Genomic DNA, 19,854 nt, shown 5'->3' with positions numbered 1-19,854 from the left:
TACCCTCTCTTCCCTAAGGGCTTAACAGCCTCTTTGTGTAGCCTTTGCAGGATGACAGTTTATCTGTCAATAAGGCCACAGTTATATTTAAAGAGAGTCTTATTGGTGGTGTTTTTAGTCATATCAAACACGCAACAGTAAAGCGAAGGACGGACAAAAGCTTTCAAGTATTACTCATTTGTGTCCAAGTGAAAACCTGGAGAATGTTAAATTAACATATCTTAGCTCAGATAAGCAATGGCTTTAGTTGAAACTACCATATATGGCTTTCCTCTTGATAAAACACATCCCTTTGAGCTGCCTGCTCCCTCCAGGTGAGCTGTGATCTCTTGTTTGTTGGAAGATAAAGGATATTGATATGACTGGACACACATTATAGGCTGTGTGGGTCATCAGGTGGTCTTTCAGGATGCACCTGCCATATTTATTTCAGAGGGGAAGAGAAAATATCAAAAGTAGAAAGAAAAACAAGCAGAAATTAGCCTGTGCAAAGAAAAGCAGATGGCAGAAAGTAAAATAATAAGACGGCTGAACAGGAAATGAATGAGGGGAATAAGTGTGTGAGAATAATTTAGGGATGCGAGAGGGCAGGTGTAGAGTGACTGTAAATAAAAGGTAGAGTCACACAGAGATTTCTTTGCTTTCAGTATAATTGGAATTAATATGAATGTTTAGTTCACTTGCCTTGTCATCTCTTTTCTGACTGATAATGGAAGCAGGCCACACACTCACCATAATCGTGTCCACAATCTCAGAGGGGCTCATTTCACAAATAAGGCAATTATGCATTCACTCACACTTTCCTCTTTGGAGATGAGGTAACATTTATATCAAAACATGTCCATCACCAACAGAGCTAAGCAATTGCACAGGCTTGTACAAATACACAGAACAATTCTAACGGGACAAACACATTGTCAAACACAATATTTAAAAGCAAAGTCAAGCAAAAGAATATAGATCACATTGTGAGGTCCATGTTCATACAGTCACTTCAATGTCTTTTGCCAAGTCCTTAAAAATGTAACAGAATTCCATTTGTCTGTGAAACAAAAATGGTTAAAATGCAAGTAATGGTTAACCTCAGTACAGCAAACTAAAGACTTTTCAAGTAAAATGTTTTTATAACAGGTCCTCAGTTCATTCCTTGTCATTTGGACAAACATAGACATACTTTCTGTACAAATGTTTCAAGAATCTCAGGCTACCTGGATAAGTTCTGGAGATTTGTGGTTGCTTTTTTTCTGTCAGAAACATCTGGACGTTTATAATACTTTCATTTTAAAATTGTAATTAAAAGAGTATTTAATACATCTGGTTATATTTTCTTATTTTGGACTGTGTGACATGTCCCTTATTACAATGAACACGGTCACTGTAGTTTTCTTTAGAGCTGGTCCTGAATACACTTTCCTGCTGCAGGAAGTGCTCACTAAATGCATTTAGTATTAAATGTACGATTCACTACTGTTTGAGTAATATTAGCTAAAAACTAAAGCGCTGTTTAAGAAAATGTACCTTTTTATAAAACATTTTAAAAAGAAACCAGACATTCATAAGCTATTTTTAAAAATATTGATTTTTTTTTGTAAATAATTTGCTTTCAGGGTTAGGGACTGTGAAAAATCATTCAGAATAATTGTTTGATTCTTTTCATGGGATTTGTTCAGTGTTCAAAATACTGCCTCCCTTATCCTGTAATGTCTCTCCTTTTGGACATAGATCCAAAGAGGGACACATTTTTGTAATTGTAATTTCCAAACCTCTTACATTTCAATCCTTTCCTCTCTTTCCTGAACTAATATGCTTCACTGAACTTTTACTCCTCTTCTCCAACAGCCCCCCACCACTCCTGAGCGGGAGCCTCTGGGCTCTTCTGGTTGGAGTCTTCATGAAGTTGCTCTTCTCTGTTTTCCTGCTCCCAGTCCAGCTCTTTAAACGAGTTTCCCCGGGAGCTTCTTCCATTGTAGTTTCTCTCCTCTTGATCCTGGAGAGGCACTGAGGGGACCGAGGACGCCGCCAGGGACGTCTCCCTGCTGTCCGACAGTAGAACCCCACTCCCTGAGCTGTACTCACTGTTGGAGTCTGCACCTAGAGCCGTGATAAAACAGAAGGGGGAGGGGTGCACAGATGGTGAGAGGACTTCTACAAACAAACACCACATGAGGAAAGCTACGCTGCCCAGAATATCCAGTGCTGGGATGTTACCAAAATCTGCATGATTGTATTTAGGCTGCGATATGAATATAGAATATGAGTTTCTTCTTCAACAAACATGTGCTTTATTTAACTCCAGACTGCAGAAGGTGAATTATTTGGAAATGTATGGAGAAACATGTATATATGTAAAGCATGTAACTTCAAATGAAATGCATATTAAGTATTAAGGAGCCAATAAGATATGATAAGTTAGAAAATACCAGATATAGAGTTAACGCTTACATGGTATAATGTTTACCATGTTTAGGTATGCATGCTGTTGTGCCCATTTGTATGTTTTTGTTGTTTGTTTTGATCACTAGATGGCGCAATGGGGCACAGGGTATTAAGGTGAGCTCACCGGCACAGGTGTGGGTGATTGGGAATGGGAAGAGCAACAGTGTTTTGACCGTGTAGCTGTGCACATGCTGTTTTTCTATAAATACAAATAAATAAAATGGTATTGGAAGCTAAGAACTTCGTCGTGAATGGAGATAACACAAGTCCAATTTGTTTACCCAGTTTAGCCAATCCTTCGGTGATATTGAGTGGAAATAGTCACCACACATGCAAACGTACAAACATTTGGTTATTAGCTCTAAACATAGAGTGCAGCTGTAAATGAGCTGAAGTTTTGACCTGATGCTGGCACTTGGTGAAAAGTCAGGGGATCACCAGACTTATTATAATCCATCCTGAGGGAGACATGGATGTCTGTACCAACATTAATTTCATCCATCCGATAGTGGTGTAGATGTTTCACTCAAAACCACAAATGTCAACCTCATGTTGGCGCTGAAGGAAAAGTCACGGGATCCCCAAAGTCATTAAGATTCATCCTCTGGGAACCATGAATACCTTTTCCAAATGTGATGGCAATTCATCCAATAGTATTTGAGATAAAGTCTGTTCAGTCAAAGATAGGCCAACACAAATATATTTAATTTAGCAGTCACTATCAAGTTTTATCTTCTCTTTCTGTATGTTTATGGTAACTATATGTTTTGATGGTAAATAAAACCGAAAAACCACTAAATTAGAGGATACTAGAAAGTTAATGGAGATCATGTTACATATATTTAGCTATTCATTGATTTCAGGTCCCTTACACATCCAGCTTGTTTTTGTCTTATGCTTTATCCATTTGTTATTTTCATAAATATTGAACATGAGAAGTACTGTTGCATCTTGCACATTCAATTCAGTTTAGAATGATTAGTGAACAAGACATCAGACAGTCTTAATAAAGTTAAACTGCAAAACAATTCTGGTTGTTTATGAACTATGGGATGAGCAGCAACACGTGGTGTTACAACTCAAAGTCTGGAATCAAAATAGGCACCGAAATGTTGTTGCTTAGAAACTCCTGTAAGATAAAGGTCTTCTGCTCTTTAATTGGAGATTAACAGCCCAATCACTTGACTTCACAGTGATTTGAAGTTTGGTCCTTGCAGATTAATAGGATCAACTGCATACCTGTGTGCCATTCTGTTGACCTTTTGTCTTTGTGTGGCTGAGAGTGCTTCCACATAAAGCACCTCTCAGATCGATATGTCCTTACATTAGGCAAGCTTGTCGTGGACAGAAGACAGAAGCAGGCTTTGTCATTGTATAGGTGGTTATGATATGAGACAAGTAGCTGAGATTTGTCCAGTTAACAAAATGACAGGTTGCCAGCTATGCATTTCAATTGAGGAACAATGTATGAACAAGTATAAAGCTTTAAAGGTCCCCTATTATACTGTTTTTCATCAATATATCATATTATAGTTCACAGTATACAAAACATGTCTCTGAAGTGTTTGGCTCCAAATACCAAACAGATCGTGTATTGTAGCATCCCATAATTTGCCTTGTTTCAAAAGTGCTGATTCTTTGTCTGTTACTTTAGATGAAAATAAGGAGGGGGGGGGGGAGGGGGGGGGTTAATGGTAATTGGCTAACGGTTACACAACCCAAAAAAATCGTTATGACATCATAAAGTGGCCAAAATCTGATCAGCTCATTTTCAGACAGGTTTTTATATAAATGGATCAGGACAAAAAGTGAGCGAATCTTTTTTCCTGAAACTTTCAGAGTCTCTTCACACAGAGGGGACACATGTTGATGTATAAAAGACATGGAAAAGTGGATTTTGTATAATAGGTGACCTTTAAGCTCATACAAAAGTGTTTCATAAATTACCAAATCCACTTTGCAAAATCACCAACTAACAATCAACAAATGTATTTCCTCTTCCATCCAAGCATTTGTTGTAACCTAAACAAAGTCATAGATTTCCAACAAGAAATACGACAAATAAAAATTGCTGCTCACTTGGTCAGTTACTGCGAGGAGCTCTTGAGAGACCGAATGGCAAAGCGAGAATGTTATTCCTTATTAAACTTCAAAGATAGAAAACAGAACTATACGCTCCAGGGACGCTTTGAGTGTCACACTTCTGAGCTCAAGTTAATAGACTCCCAGCAAGCACTATGCTCGCTGTAGTGCTGTAATGCACTTAGTCAAAACATAAAAGAGCTTAAGGATCACACCGTTGTGCCACATGCCCACAATATGATATTAGAAAAAGATGAGAGAGATATTGGAAATCGTATCATGTTGACAAAGAATATGAGACTGGGGCCAGGAGGGAACAAACAGGAGCTCGAACTCAAACTAATTGCATGTACATTGCAAAGCTGATTAAATTATATATTATTTATTCCAGATGATAACATTGCATCTGACTGCATCAGACTATGATGAATTTCACAGTTGCATGCATGAAAAAAACAGGCATGCAAATCAGTGCTCAACGCAAAGAACACTTTATAAATAACTCTTATTTATCTTTATAATATGCATACAAAATGTAAATAAAAACATACATATTTGAATGGCAGGCACAAGCTCCTTCTGGTTAATTCCCATCCACCCCAGGTGCATGAGATTGATGGAGCCAAAAGTGAAATGAAGTACAACATTTAAAATATGCATATGAGCTCCAATAGACCACACGTTAGGTCTCGTGTTGGTTTTCCTTTGCTGGTTGAATGCCTAAAGCAAGACGCAAAATGAAATCAGTCAATGGGAAGAAAATTCCCATTTGGATGGGAAGAGACATTAGGAATGATAGCTTCATTTTCTTAAGGTGCAAACTTTCACTGCATTTGATTGGAGGGGTTTAATAGCGCCTTCAGGCATTGGTCTCTACATGCCTGTGAGTGGCAGTACATCTTCTATTATTGGAATGAGACGGAGATGGTTGCTGCAGAACTTCAGCAGGTTAAGATGAACAAACTCACCCTTACCTTTTAGGAATGTCATTCTCATATGAAGGCTTAAGTCCACTGTTGTCTAAAGGAGCTTTTAAGGAGTAGTTCATCGATTTTTAGAAAATACGCTAGAGAATATCACGCATGTCTGTAAAGTAGTTAGCTAAAGCAGAACGTTTGAAAGTAGGGAGAGACAGTCAGACTGTGTCCAAAGTTTAAAAAAAAGTATGTGACGGGACTGCGGATGGAAACTAGCTCAAAGCTAAAATCCGGCTCATTTAAAAACATTATTTTGTTTAAAATGTTCATTAATGTGCACTGTCCCGGTTCAAATAAACAATAAAATAAAAAGAATCTGCTGACCAGCCCTATCAAAAGCGCATTATTTAACATGCTATTATTAATTGGTCACTCTCTGCTTGTTGCCTGGCAACCTTAGGGTGAGGACACTGAGGAAGTCACTGCAGCAAGCCAAGAAATATATCATAGCCGGTAACTCTCTAAAAACACATCCTGTCTTTTTCTTCATTGCTGTTAGTGTACAGATTAAACAAACTAAATATAACTAAATGGTAATGATAGTTAAATGGTAGATCTTTGAGAATGTTTTTTCTGGGGTAAGAGTAGCCGTTTATCCCTGCACAGTAATTATTGCTAAATTAAAGGTAGGGTAGGTAAGAATGGAGAAACCAGCTCGAGTGCGCTAGAATTTGAAAGAACACAACCGGAAAAAATCTGCCCCTTCCTTCAGACTTCCTTACAGAGCCCCTCCTCCAACACACACGAACGCGCACATGACCAATGAGGGCACGAGATAAGTTTGTGCACAGATGGAAGGCTGACAGGCAGGTAGGCCATCCAGTTATTTTAGCCGGGCCGGCTAAAATGATTGGTCGTGCTTTTTACAGCGCCACGGCTTCCACAAATGACATTTTTTAATGTATTTATTGTCAAAGCATTTAATGTATTCATTGCTATCGGGATGTTAAGAGCATTCCATGGAACATAAAAAAAAATTCTGAAGTGAAGTGAATTACCTATCCTACCTTTAAGTTAAAAGCTACTGGCAACAGCTTTTAATTTAACAGATAGGTATGAGTCTGGTATATTCTCATCCAGCAAAATCACAACAAATGTATTTCCCAAAATGTCAAACTGTTCCTTAAGAGGATAATCTTAAAATGTCATTTTAATACATTTTAATGGTGAGACATGACAGATTTGCAATTTAATTCAGAAAATGTGTGACTCGGACTTGAGAATTCATTCTATACTTGTTTTGACAAATCTTGATATTTGGCATTGGCTGGCTACATAAGACTTTAAATATCTCTGGTGACAACTAACACAAACTTGTAGTAAACCTGCTAAAGTCCAACTAGAATGAAATGTTGAAATACATCAACTCTGAGACTTGTGTGGATCCTCAGAGAATGTTAGAGAATGATGATTTTCTACATCGCTGTCTGACAGTGAGCAGGCAAGAATGATGAGTCTGGGGGTTGATCCGGTCACTAAGACAGGCTCGGTATGGGGGGGTAGTGGGGATCAGATGGGTTTGTTTGGGGTCAATGGACCAAAGAGGCCTCCAGTTTCCTGAATGCTCCACTGACCTGGTCCAGTTGATGCTACTGTGACAGGAGCATGGCTGCCTGTCACATTACCATTCCCAGTCATGACAACAACACATTCAGCTCATCTCTGAGGCAAGAGAGGAGATCCAGATGGACTTTTAAGGCACTGTATGTGACGCCAATGTCAAGGGTCAAACAAATATAAGGGTAACAACACGTGTTGGGGTGACCGACTGATTAATTGTTCACGCAAAATGAGTCATTACCAGCCGCAAGAGCGTTGCTGATATTGTTTCAGTTTGTGATTGTGTGTGTCATCATGGAGACATGTTTCCCTTTCTATCTTCTTTCAACAACATGTTCATAATGAAATATATACTGTAACATGTTGTCCCCTGAGTGAATTGTTGTGTTTTATGTGGTTATATTTCTGTGTATATGTGTATTTCAAGTCTCAGCTGGGCTATATTTGGATTGATTATGGTCTGCATGTATTGAACTGCATTAAACAAAATGGCCTCTGCCACACAGCTGGAAGCAGGAAGGTGCTACGAGACTGTTATCATCAAAAAGGCTTATTTTCAGAATCCATGACAACTCATGATTAGACTTGCTTCATCTCACTTCAAATTGACTCTTCAAAACACTCCTTCTCAAGCATTACATCTCGTGAAGGTGAATGAATGTCAAGTAGAACTGTGCTAAAGTGAATCTTTAATATTGAAAGCAAGACTCCCAGTGGTGTCCGTATAGCTGTGGACAGCCTCTGGTGAGTGGCTGCACAGTTGCACCTGAAGCTGTTGTATCTGGGCTTTTCATTAACACCTAGGAAGGTGTCAATCACAGTATGCTTCCGCAGGGCAGCTCATAAACAAAACAGCAGTAGCAAAAGGGTCAAATTCCCCATGGTCCCACCCAAGCATCTCCATGGCTTGTTGCCTAAGCCAAAACCCAGGTGCCTAACATGCTGCTTTCTAATGGCTATGAAAAAGTGTCTGACTAGATTTAACGGATGGAGAAAACTTTCAGACTGAAAGCTTTTTATATATAATTCTAGGGTATTTATAGCCAATTTCAAATGTTTTGAAATGTGTCTTGGTTGCTATTAAAATGCTTAAGGCACCACTTATCAATGTTTTTATAGCAACAATGATTAAAAAGTAGTAAACTTACAAAGAGTAAAAAGGGTCAGTTGTTGTGACAGAAGATAATTATCACAGTTCTCCAAAGAGTTACTAACAGTTTCAGTTTGTTTTACGGCCTGCAACTTTGATGTTTGGGTTCACTCTTACTGCTCTCATCAACTTCATTTCTGGAACCACTAGCATTGCCAAAACAGAGAGACCTCAATTTGTCAGGTGGCCAAAAAACGGAAAATGGGATCGCTTTGATTCAGGATTGACTTAATCTAATAACCATAAATGTTGCACTGCAGACATCTGTTTTAAAGATGTTTCATGAATATAGAAGGCACTAATCAAAATGAAAAAAAGTTAAACTGCAATTGTTGGCATAATCATTTACCAAATTTGACTCAAGGGGTGCATTTTGGTAACAAAAGTGACAAACAAACAGACGGACTAAGCTTAATTTCCAATTATCATCATATAATAATAATGGTTATTGAGCGACACTGCCCATGGTTTCCAGCAGTAAGACTCACAAGCCGGTCCTGTGTAGATTAACAGGGCTTTGAACACCAATAGCCTATGAGCCTGTTCGTACAAAAGACAATTATGTTCTTATGTAGTACAGCAAGAAGTCCACGTACCTGAGACGTCTGAGTCACTGTGCAATTCCTCTTGTTCGGACAGCCTCCTCTCTGCCTTTCGGACTTCTCGCACGTAGAAATCGTCTTGCCGGGCCAAGGGGGCCATGAACAGGATCTGACGCTCTCGGTAGATCTCGAGGAATGGGTGTGCACACAGCCGCCTTTCCTGCAAGAGATAATTTTGGTGATTTAAAAAGAAACCTCATTATTTAAAACAAACATAATACATAACACTAACATATAGGGTTCCTTTAAATTAGGTGTTTGTTGGGATGAAGCTGCACAATTCAATCAAATTAATAGTTGAACATTTAAGGTGCAATTGTATTACTATAAATTATAAAAAAGAGTCCCATTAACATTGTTTAACACTGGAAATGTTTCTCTGTGTTTACAACTGTTAGGAAAATATCACTCGTCACCAGCTTGAGCTTCAATATCAGGATACATGTATTTATTATCCTTGCTAGAATGGAAGTAGTGATCACATACAGAGCTGCATGGGACAAAATAGTTCCCGAACAGTGTCCTTCACATGCTTATATACAGGAGAGGGTGTTATTCAGTCACAATATGCAGAATACCGGTTCAAAGCAGTATTCTGTGCTTAGTTCAGATTAGCTAAGGCCTGCGTAAGCAATACACATGACAGTATGTCTATCTCCATAGAGGCTGAAACATCATGTTAATCGTTGTCACATAGCTATCATATGCCTAAAACAGTGTGTCCTGACGCTCTTCTTGGTAATCATACATCCGGTTACGTACACAGCTACGTAGGCCCTTTGTTATCATGTGCTACTCTGATATTAGAAGAGTACATTCAGTATTTTCCCAACAACACCCATACATTTACATGATATGGACAGATGAAACACTATAGTAGGATACAAGCACAGACATGCCGATAATCCCATAAATCAGTGTGTTGTCAACAGTGAGAGAAAATTAATTGATATAATGTGTGGGAACCTCACCCTACACCAGCTAAACAAACATGCACCCTTTTCTCCCGTCTTCACACCCCAAATGTGATGCAACACATCTGAGATGCCTACAATCTGTCTCCATGAATGTTCCACACTCTGCCTGCTGATCGTCTTCTGTTACTTATCTCACTCCTCTAGAAGTGGGAAGTCTCACATGACAGATACCACTTTAGTTCTCTGGGCTCATTAACCTTTCATACACCATGTTTTGTAATTCTGCTCATGTTCATCCAATTTCTGTTACTTTCACCCTTTTGGCATATGCTAAATGTCAAGCAATGCTTCAAAGACATTGCAGCGCAGTACAGTGCATCTCAACAGGATCAATTATTTTAAGGTAATCTATTTTAATTGGCTCTTTAATTGTCCGATTCCATTGCTGTGTGTCCATTTTACTATTGCCAAAGTGAGGTGTTGTTTGATGCAATTCAACAAATAAATAAATGACATGTTGATAATCATCTGATGCTATACTCTACATTTAATCACAAGTAATATTATTTATCTTATGGAGACAATTACTGTTGATTCAGAGGGTGTTGCATGTGTGCATAACGTGAGAAATAAAGAATGGTTGTATTATGACGAAGACTTGTGTTTTAACACCTCACACTATTCCTGCTTCTTTGAACCCTGTGTTTCATCTCTCTGTCTCTAACTACACAGTACAGTATTTAAGACCATAAATCATTTCATACACCATGGCAAATTCATGACATCTCTCCAAGAGTAGAGGCTCAGATTGTTATCATTTCTTGCCAGATCCTGGGAGATCGGAGTCCCTGCTGACGTTCCATATTCAAGCAAAGTGAGATGCTGACAGTTAAGTTACAGGAACATCGCACACGAAGCATCTGATAATCAGGCTTGCAGACTGACAGACAAACATAAGATATTCTTTTTAGTAGACAGCTCGCTTCTTTTTAAACTTCAGCCAATCATCTCGCTCACCATCTGTGTCTCAGCCTGGCTATGACAGAAGTGACTTTTCTATTGTTGTCGTCTGCAGAAACAACATTGTCAGTTTCATTAATTTCAGAAGCATCAATTATTTGTGCACTTTCCCTAGAGGAACATCTGTGTATCCTCATTGGCTTTCCTCATCAGCTACTACTACATATGGCATGTTGAGGTGCACGCATGCAAGCAGACATACACTCACAAGTTTCATTTTGCAGTTAAGATGCTATCAATAAAAAAATCGAATGTGAAGATAAAATATATCCCACAACAGCTACGTTGTGAGTGTCAGCGTTAACATTTCCCTGGCTAATTATGATTTGTCAGAATGTTTTTTGCTTTAATATACAGTGTACAATGCAAATATACAATGTTGCACAACTAAGGATTGGAGAGAAAACTAAAACTACAGTACTGCAGAATAAGATGTACAAAATGAGAGTAGACTCCCCTGTCTAATAGCCCATGTTAAAGATCCAAGCATGAAAGCAGTATATGCTTAGGATGGTCATTAAAAGCACTACATTTACCCCTAAAAGGCATTAATAGACACTTCTGCCACATTGTGTACTATTGTGACTTGAACAAAAAAATGTGGCTGCTTTCTGATGATCTTTTTTTGTTAAGATTGAGATCGGCTTTCCTTGTCATTGTTAACATTTTTGATTTTGTGACCTGTTGTAGTTCTTGACACCTTATTCCACTTAGTTACTTACATACGTTGTTTGTTCTTTAGATAACATTCAGGATGCTTTTGCAAGAAGCAGATTTAATTATGATCTGTGCATCAGCATTTGTAACGGAATATTTGAAGGTTTCATGTGTTCTATTTTTCTTCTAATCTTTCTATGAATGCCTAACAAATTCACATTCATAAAAAATGTATCTCACCTCAAGTGAATTCCTTCCAAAAACAGAAGGCAGAAAGTGTGTCAGCACATACAACTTTTAAATGTTCTTTTCATTAATGAAGAAGTTCGACTACTCTTTGACAGGAGCTTTAGAGTGAGTGCTTCTTACATGTTCAGACCAATAGTGATGGCCAGACAAGTGAGTGAAGAATAAAGGAATGCTAAATGCAAATTCATTCTGAATGGATTAATATTCAGTGGCAGGGTTCATTTTAAAGTGTGTGCTCTTAGCAGAAATTGTACTCCAGGAGGTTAATAACGGAGGTGGTTCTTTAAAAATAAGAGGCTTGCATTTTGTTTAAACTATGAGTGAAGAAAAGCCAATAAATGGGGTATGGCATTCAATAACCATGACTTGACTGCTACAGCTATTTACAGCCTAAAATCATTGCTGTTTGCAGTGAGAAAACAATGGATTTGGAGAAATCGTGCTAGGCTTTAGGTCATCGTAACTGTGAAGAAAAACGTTTGTCCCTTGTTTTCTGACATCTGATACTAAAACATTTAACTGATTGATTGAGAGGGTAATCAGCAGACAAGTTGATGAATAAATAATCACTAGTTGCAGCCCTGCAGTGGTTTTTAAATTCTGATTCTGAATGATACTTTTTTGATATATGCAATCACTGCAAGGTGAGAAAAAGAGCAACCTAACCCAGTGAGCCTATAGCTATACAGTGAGGTAGGTTTCTCTGTGTCTTATGCACTGAATGCCTACGATACAGGTCAAGCAAAAAAAAATTAGACCTGAATCGCTGAGACAAACTGTGCACGGTTGGCTTTTGTGATTGGGGTGGGGATTGAGGTTAGTGTATTTATTGATTTCTGTTTGATTTTCTCCAAACTCCTTTCCTGCAGTATCAGGGCCTCAGGAGAGCACTTAAGGCAGCCGAGAGCAACAAGGTCATAGGAATGTCTTTTTATTTTGCTCCACATCCACCTCCACCGCAGAGAGATACCAATATTTACAGACAGAAAGACATTATGTTGTTCCTCAGGCATGAAGACATTATTACATTATAAAGGAGATAGACATGGGAAATTACAAGGCCAAGCGAACACGACCTCACTTAACTTTGATTGAATTGTTTCAACATTTGAGGGGAAAAAACAAAAATAGAGAAGCAGAAATAAGAACTTTGCTCACTAAAGTCCACCATTGCCAACAGATATTGATATACAGAGTGAGACCATAAACCTTAACCATAAATGTGTTTCAGAATGAATTCCAAATATTGAGGAGAAAAGCAGATATTCTTAAAAACATCTTCAGGAGTGTTTCACTTCACAGGCCATTCAAAAGTACAATGGCAGATTGTTAATGGCTTGAGCTTAATCCCATGTCACACATAAGTAAACCTTATTTTTTTTGCTTATGGAAATTCAGTGAAAGGAAATCTGCATGAACAACAGATAAAAAAAAGAATGAAATGTGTAGAGTGTAAGGGATTACCATAAAACAATCACACAAACAGGCACACAGACCTTTAATCACCTCTCAGGCACTTTCTCATGCTAGCTGTGTATTTGTAGAAACTCTTCTGTAGCTCCTGAGGGAACTGGTAAAGGATGGTCTACATGAAGAAGAGGATGTGCAAGTGTCCTCTCTTTTAAGGTTTGTAGCCTGAGGAACAACATCTGCACGGGACCCCTGTGCAAATACTTTGCCTTTGGATAAATAAATGAAACTGTATTTTTAGAGCCCTAAAACAATATTTCTGGTCTCCCCCGGTGGCTTAATACAGCAATATGTTTCCGCCTGATGGGCTACTTTTCCTGAAAAGTCATATATGTACACCGCACATTAATATATAATTATACAAACCATGGATTTATCTTATTCAATTGCTTTTGCTGTAGTCGGGTAGTGCACTGGTCAATGGGCCAGATATTTACACGTACAATCTTATCTGATTCTGAACGGAATCTTGAGTAAATACTTTACATGACTTAGAGATTAGATACTGGATGTCTTTGAGAGCCAGGATGTGTGGCCACATTGCAAACAACTTTTAGAGCCAAATAAAAAAAAAAATGCAAAGATTTGGTTGTTCTGGAAAAACTGTTTGTGTTTGTAATTCTTGTCTTATAAATCACAGCAAAAACGACAATCAGTCAACATTTGGAGAAGGCCAAAGTAATTTGAAGTTTGTTTATTTGGGTCAGCTTACTGTGACTTAGATTGTAATAAAGGTAAAATAACAGTTAAAAAGTGCAATAATGGGAGACTATTTAATTCTTAGATTATATAACAGCTCAAAGCAGACACAAATAATATCTAACAAGACACTGTACACTTTCAGTGTAGCACCATATGCATATGATTCCCTTTAACTATAAGCTAAGAGCTTTTTAATTGTTCCGAAAAATATATATAATATTTCAATATTGTTTACAACATCATTATTTTCGATACTTTTCTCTATATTATGAAATGTTTAAGTTTATAAGTATGACCTTTCTTGTCAAGAGAAGTTACTAAGTACACAGTTTCCTAATCTGTTTTCCCTTACGAGCAGCAATTAAATGACAGAAGAAGAGAACATTTATCTCCAGTGTGGAGCGTGGAGAGTTTATGGGGAAGAGGACACCAAAGCACAGACTGCCTGAAAGAAGAGATGTTTTACCCGTGCAATAAAGAGGCACTAGTGAATACATTTGGGAACCAGAGGAGGGATTTAAAAAAGCGAAAAAAAGCACTGTAGAGGCAAATCAACGAAGTCAAGACTGACATAAATAAACCTACTGTATGCAAAAGCTTTAATTAACGCAATCCTTGTGAAATGTAACCTTTAACAAATGTTATTCGGAAGTATTGTAATCTTTGGGAAAACAGATGCTTTGATGTTAAGTGTTTTGACACTGGAAGAAGAGAGGTGGGTTTGTCCCGGTGTTAACGGGTCACCCTCTTTCAGAAATCCCCTGGCCCAAATGGTGTTTTACGACCTGTCAGTGTTTTACTGTTGCTTTTGTCGTCCTCTTTAAAAGGCTAATGTTACTCACTAAAGTTTGCTCACTCTCTAGAAGGATGCCATCTTAGCCTTAAAAGAACTTAGGACCATCAAAATATGGATATTGTATTGTGTGCATTGGTTGAATCACTCATCTCTCTCTCGAGACAGCAACTGACTGAAGTTGAAGTAGAATTAGTTGAATGTTGAAACAACATTTATTAGAGTAGCCATTTAACCCAAACACACAAATAAATAAGATGTGCTTTTTTCAGGTGGCTCTTGATTAATCCCATCTAGTTTGCATTTCCATGAATCTATCTTTATCTGGTGCATACACATGCATACCATTTTATTCTTAAGGCAAACAAACATGGTCCATTTTTCTTGAGCACAATTCCCCCCCATCTTATCACCTTAGATCAGGGGTGTCAAACTCAATTTCATCGCGGGCCACATCAGCATTATGGTTGCACTCAAAGGGCTGGTTGTAACTTAAAAGACTATATAAATATAAATATATCATATATATTAAATAATGTATTATATTACATTATTGGCTCTGCATTGGATTATTATCAGTTCCGGTAATAACTTAATAAATAACTACTTCTGAAAGCAGAAGTCTAGGTCAAATCATTGAAAGCAAATAATCAACAATTACACCAATTGTATTGTATGTTATAACAGTGTAAAACCCGCCTGCATTGTGTTGCCACAAAAGCTCTCCCTTTTACAGATAATGGTGAACACCTAGGCTGCCATGTTATTCAGACTCGACGTGGTGTGCAACTATAACATAGGAAGGAAGTGGGTGGAGATAATGCTGCTCATGTAGAATGCAATGAAGTAGTCAAGTCATATTATCGGAATTTTTGATAAACTCATATTCTTATTTCTTATATTATACATTTTATCTAAAAATACATATTATCAAATCATATAATTACATGTATCGGCTGTAGAGCTCATGAATGTGGTGATAAGTATATGTTACAGGAATACTAAGGGAATGCATCAAAACTGTTAGCATTTTCCTGCATTTGACTGTGACTAAGAATAGCAAAGTGACACCAAATCCCAGGGGGCATTGCACTTCCTGTATATATTAAAGAGAAAGAGTATGCCTAGATGAGATAAGGAAGGTATAACTTGATGGAGAAAAGTGAAGAGCTGCTGCCCTTGGGGAGATAGATGGGAAAAATAGAGATTTTGTTCAGAGAAAAACAGCCAAAGAATGATCTTTCAGTACCTAGACGGATACAAACAACAACTACTGACTAAACAACGGCTCCTTGTCTGCTAAGGAGAAAGCTAAAGGAAGTGTACATCATGCTGGCAGCGGTAAAGTGGTCACATGATGGGACAAACATCGGGAAAAGTGATCCCAGCCATTGTACAACAATCAGATCATCTACAAACCAGGGTCTTTTTGTGTAATTTACCATTTCCTAAGCCGGAGAAATGTAGCAAATATGGCGGCCCGAAGAGCTCAACACAGTGCAAATTAAGAAAAAACATGCAAATAGACGCAAGTACTTAAAGAACAATCTTTATCCAACATATAAATACATTAACTTGACAATAACACAATTATAAAAAGTGATGTAAGTACCCCACAACAACAACAAAACTGATCTCATGGGTGCCAAAACATTTTGCACATATCGGATACGGTTACGTTTTTGACCTCTAGTGGCGTTATGGTGCCCTTTCTCTTTGACTCCACAGGTCCACCTTTGAGTACAATCCATTCAAGTGTGTTTCTACTATGTGCAAACTTTCGACTTCCAAGAAAATAACTGCCTATGTCTGAAGGTAAGTTTGTAATTCCTAAATTACCTTTATTTGTTACAATGTAGGTTGTTCTATATCTTGTGACTTTTGCATCTGGAAAGTGATAAAACCATTTATTGTCTTTGGAAAAAGTCAACAAATATGGTTTGCTGCTGGACTTTGAACAAGGCTGTTTTACATAAAAGGCAGAACATCTTGGCCTCTTGACAAGACAAGCAACGGAAGCCATTGACAAATATACTGTATAAGACCGCCTTAGCAGGCCACCCGTATTGGGTGCACTAGAGATATTCCTTTAAGGTAAATGCAATATACCAACTTTCCAAGGTAATTCAAATATGTGTCCTCATCCCAGGGTAAGTGAGGATTATGGTTGATGTGTGGTTTCACAGATGAATAACATCCATTTAAATAATACATCTATAATACATTTTCCAATTCAACTGAGTTCAAGGTTAACTGTGGGTGCCTCTTTAGCTTTACAGTAATGGTTCTGATTCTTTTGAACTTGTGCTATAAAAATGCAAGAGCAGTCTCTGTCTCAGTCCAGTTGTCTTTTCAGGGTCATCCTTGTCAAATTTGCCACATGTTTGAGTTCAGATTGCAGTCAGCAATGGTTCAATGCATGTGAAGAAGACATATGCACCAGTTATATTTCATAAAACCTAGATCAGACAATGAATTGTAGCAACAGAAAGATAACATCCATCATTTCAGATTCAAGAACCGACATATTTTGGTGCTAAATGCCACAGGGACAATATCAACTGTTAAAAATACTTCAAAAGGTAATAGTCGCCTGATGGTTGCTAATGACAACCGGCTTTCAGTGGCTGCAGTGAACAGAGACAGATAACATGACCTCAAGACCTTCCATCTTATCCCACAGCAGTTTGTTTTGGATCACAGAGAAAACAGAAACTGGAAAATGGAAATGAACCGCCGCCAAGACTTGACTGCCGAGTCCCACTGGTATTAAGATTACTTAACTTCATAAACTGCACTCAAATACAATTTGACTACAGATGGTCAATATTTAATTTTTGTATGATTAAAAAAGCTTGGTTGGAGATTCTGGTGTGTAATGCTACTAGCTGATAATGTATCATTAAGAAGAAAAGCAGAGCAACAGAGACATGGTGACTTCTTTCTTACTTCACACCCATAATACATGTATTTTCAGTAAAAGACTTGGATCATCCTCAACAGGCAGATTCATCAGATTTCAGTATTTCTTTAAGTGAGAAAAAGTGCAACACTGACTTTAGGCATGAATTTGCCATTTGATGACTGCTATATAGCTCCAGCTGTTAAACGACTTTAATGTGTGGATCAAGGGGCACTGCAAAGCCAACAATAGCAGTCAGTGGCAACAAGAACATGTAATTCAGGGCGACATTTGACCGCTTCCTGAAGCCTGTGTGTTAATGACAGTGATCTGTAAGATTATGGAGGATACCACTCCATCTGTGGCCTGCTACCCTGCTCTCACGAGCAATTTACTTCCCATTGCAAATAACACTTCATTTAAATCGCATGTTTTTTTCTCTTTTCTTTTTCAGTTCATTTCTCTGTGCATATTACTTACTGTAAGATGGTAGAATTAGCCAAGAGGCACGTTTTTATCTGTAGTGCCTGGATAGATGTGAAGTTGTTAGCCTTAAATCATCCTCTTATGCTTTATCGCATTGTTATTTTCAATGTGAACACAGCAGTGCAATAATGTTTCCTCAATAGTACTACTGTCTTTTCAGACGATTTCTAAGAGTCCTATTGTTTCACAAAGAGGAAGGGATAATGGAACATCGTATCTCTATAGCCCCTTTATAGTCTACATTTCATTTCAAAGCCCTGAAGGGAAAAAGCAGTTCAAAGGGGCTGCCGGCATGAGTGCCAGGACGAACAATCCAGGTGTCACTCAAGCAACAACCCTCTTTACACAGACTTACTCAGCCCTGACAAATGAACAAGGACCGTTTGAAAGTCACTGAGCTGAATAAAGTAGTTAAGTCTTAAGCCCCCTTTTTTTATCTTTCCCATTTTCTGTAGTTATCTTAGTGAGGTTCCAACCTCTGGTGCCCCCACCCTCTTGTCCAGGCTTATACTTGAATGGTTCAAAATTGCCTCTTGGATTGCTTTTCAGAAAATCCCTCAAGAGGACACCAGAGCAAATTCATTTAATTTGCATGTGTATTTCAACAAAAGACACAACTAAATTGTTGGAATATTTTAGCCAAGACAAGATGATGAGTCTGTGTGCGTGTGCGTGTGCGTGTGCGTGTGCGTGTGCGTGTGCGTGTGCGTGTGTGTGTGGCCACAATGGTTATTTGCAGAGCTACTCCAGTCAACTTCTTAAACATACCTTCACTCCATGAGCAGGACAAACCAGGGAGAAAATAAAAAGCACACAATCACATACTGATAACATCAGAGTAGACAGTGTACATCTTTTAAGCAATAGCTACATTTTCATATCCTAAGTGATTGATAAGATGGCTGCTGGCCCCAAACTATTTGTCCCATATCCAAAAATAACTATACTTCTAAAATGGTGCTCCACTGCCTGATCTTAATTCAGAGCGACAGTGCAAAGAGGGTAAAGTTTGAATCAGATCAATCATATGTAGATGTGACATTTACTACCAACTGTAGATTCCCAGCTGTTGGAGGATAAAAGCCATGTTTGAACATTTGACGGGCAAACTCCACAGAGCAACCCATGGGAATGGGCTTGCACGATCACGATGTAAAATACTTGAAGAAAGAGGCCAAAAACACTTGGGTTCATTAATATAATGAATTGGTCAGTAATAAAACAACATACCAGAGGTATTGACTTTATAACAACTAAATTGCCCTCATCCTCAGAAGAAATAAACACTGCTGATAGAATGTCTGAGGTCTTAAACTAAGCGTTCACCCTCATTTGTATTGCATTATGGGTAATAAGGCACTTATTTTCCTTTTTAAAACTCCTTACGGAGTTCATATAATTTACATACTTTTGACTATATGCAATGACTGTTGTTTGTGATTACATGACATTCGGAGGGAATTTGTAAAAAAAGATTATGAGAGATAAGTGGGATATTTAACAAATGGGATACTTGAAATTCTTCACAGAAATGATAGATGGTCTGAGGGTATATAATTAGAAATGGATGATTCAGGAGGATACTTCTAAGACAATAGTACTCTAGAAAACCCTCTTTATCTGTGACACACATCTCAGGTACACAGCACAGCACACACAGTGAATTTTGATCCCTGCATTTAAACAGTGGGGGGGTCTGGGGGTCTTGCTCAAGGGCACCAGGAGGTGAACTGGGAGATCTCTAAGTACCAGTCCACACTACCTGCTTTGGTCTGTTTGGGGACTTGAACCGGCCACCCTCCGGTTCCCAAGATAAGTTTCTTAGAAAAAGAAAACACAGCAAAAGTGTTT

General features: G+C 38.2%; 1 protein-coding gene across 1 annotated transcript in view; it reads right to left on the bottom strand.

Annotated features, from left to right (window-relative positions):
• Positions 1-383: 383 nt before the first annotated feature.
• The window catches only part of LOC117489797 (testis-expressed protein 264), a 30,030-nt gene continuing 10,559 nt past the window's right edge, over positions 384-19,854 (bottom strand). The window contains exons 3-4 of the mRNA XM_034139332.1: positions 8,802-8,967; positions 384-2,091 (exon numbers count right to left, since the gene is read on the bottom strand). Of these exons, the coding sequence (XP_033995223.1) occupies positions 1,820-2,091; positions 8,802-8,967 (438 nt within the window). The 3' untranslated portion in view covers positions 384-1,819. The remainder of the gene's footprint in view (positions 2,092-8,801; positions 8,968-19,854) is intronic.

Source organism: Trematomus bernacchii, unplaced genomic scaffold, assembly GCF_902827165.1.
Source record: "Trematomus bernacchii unplaced genomic scaffold, fTreBer1.1, whole genome shotgun sequence".
In the NCBI taxonomy this organism is placed as follows: domain Eukaryota; kingdom Metazoa; phylum Chordata; class Actinopteri; order Perciformes; family Nototheniidae; genus Trematomus; species Trematomus bernacchii.
The sequence above is the reverse complement of the archived record's forward strand: the minus strand, read 5'-3'. Positions and strand labels throughout refer to the sequence as shown.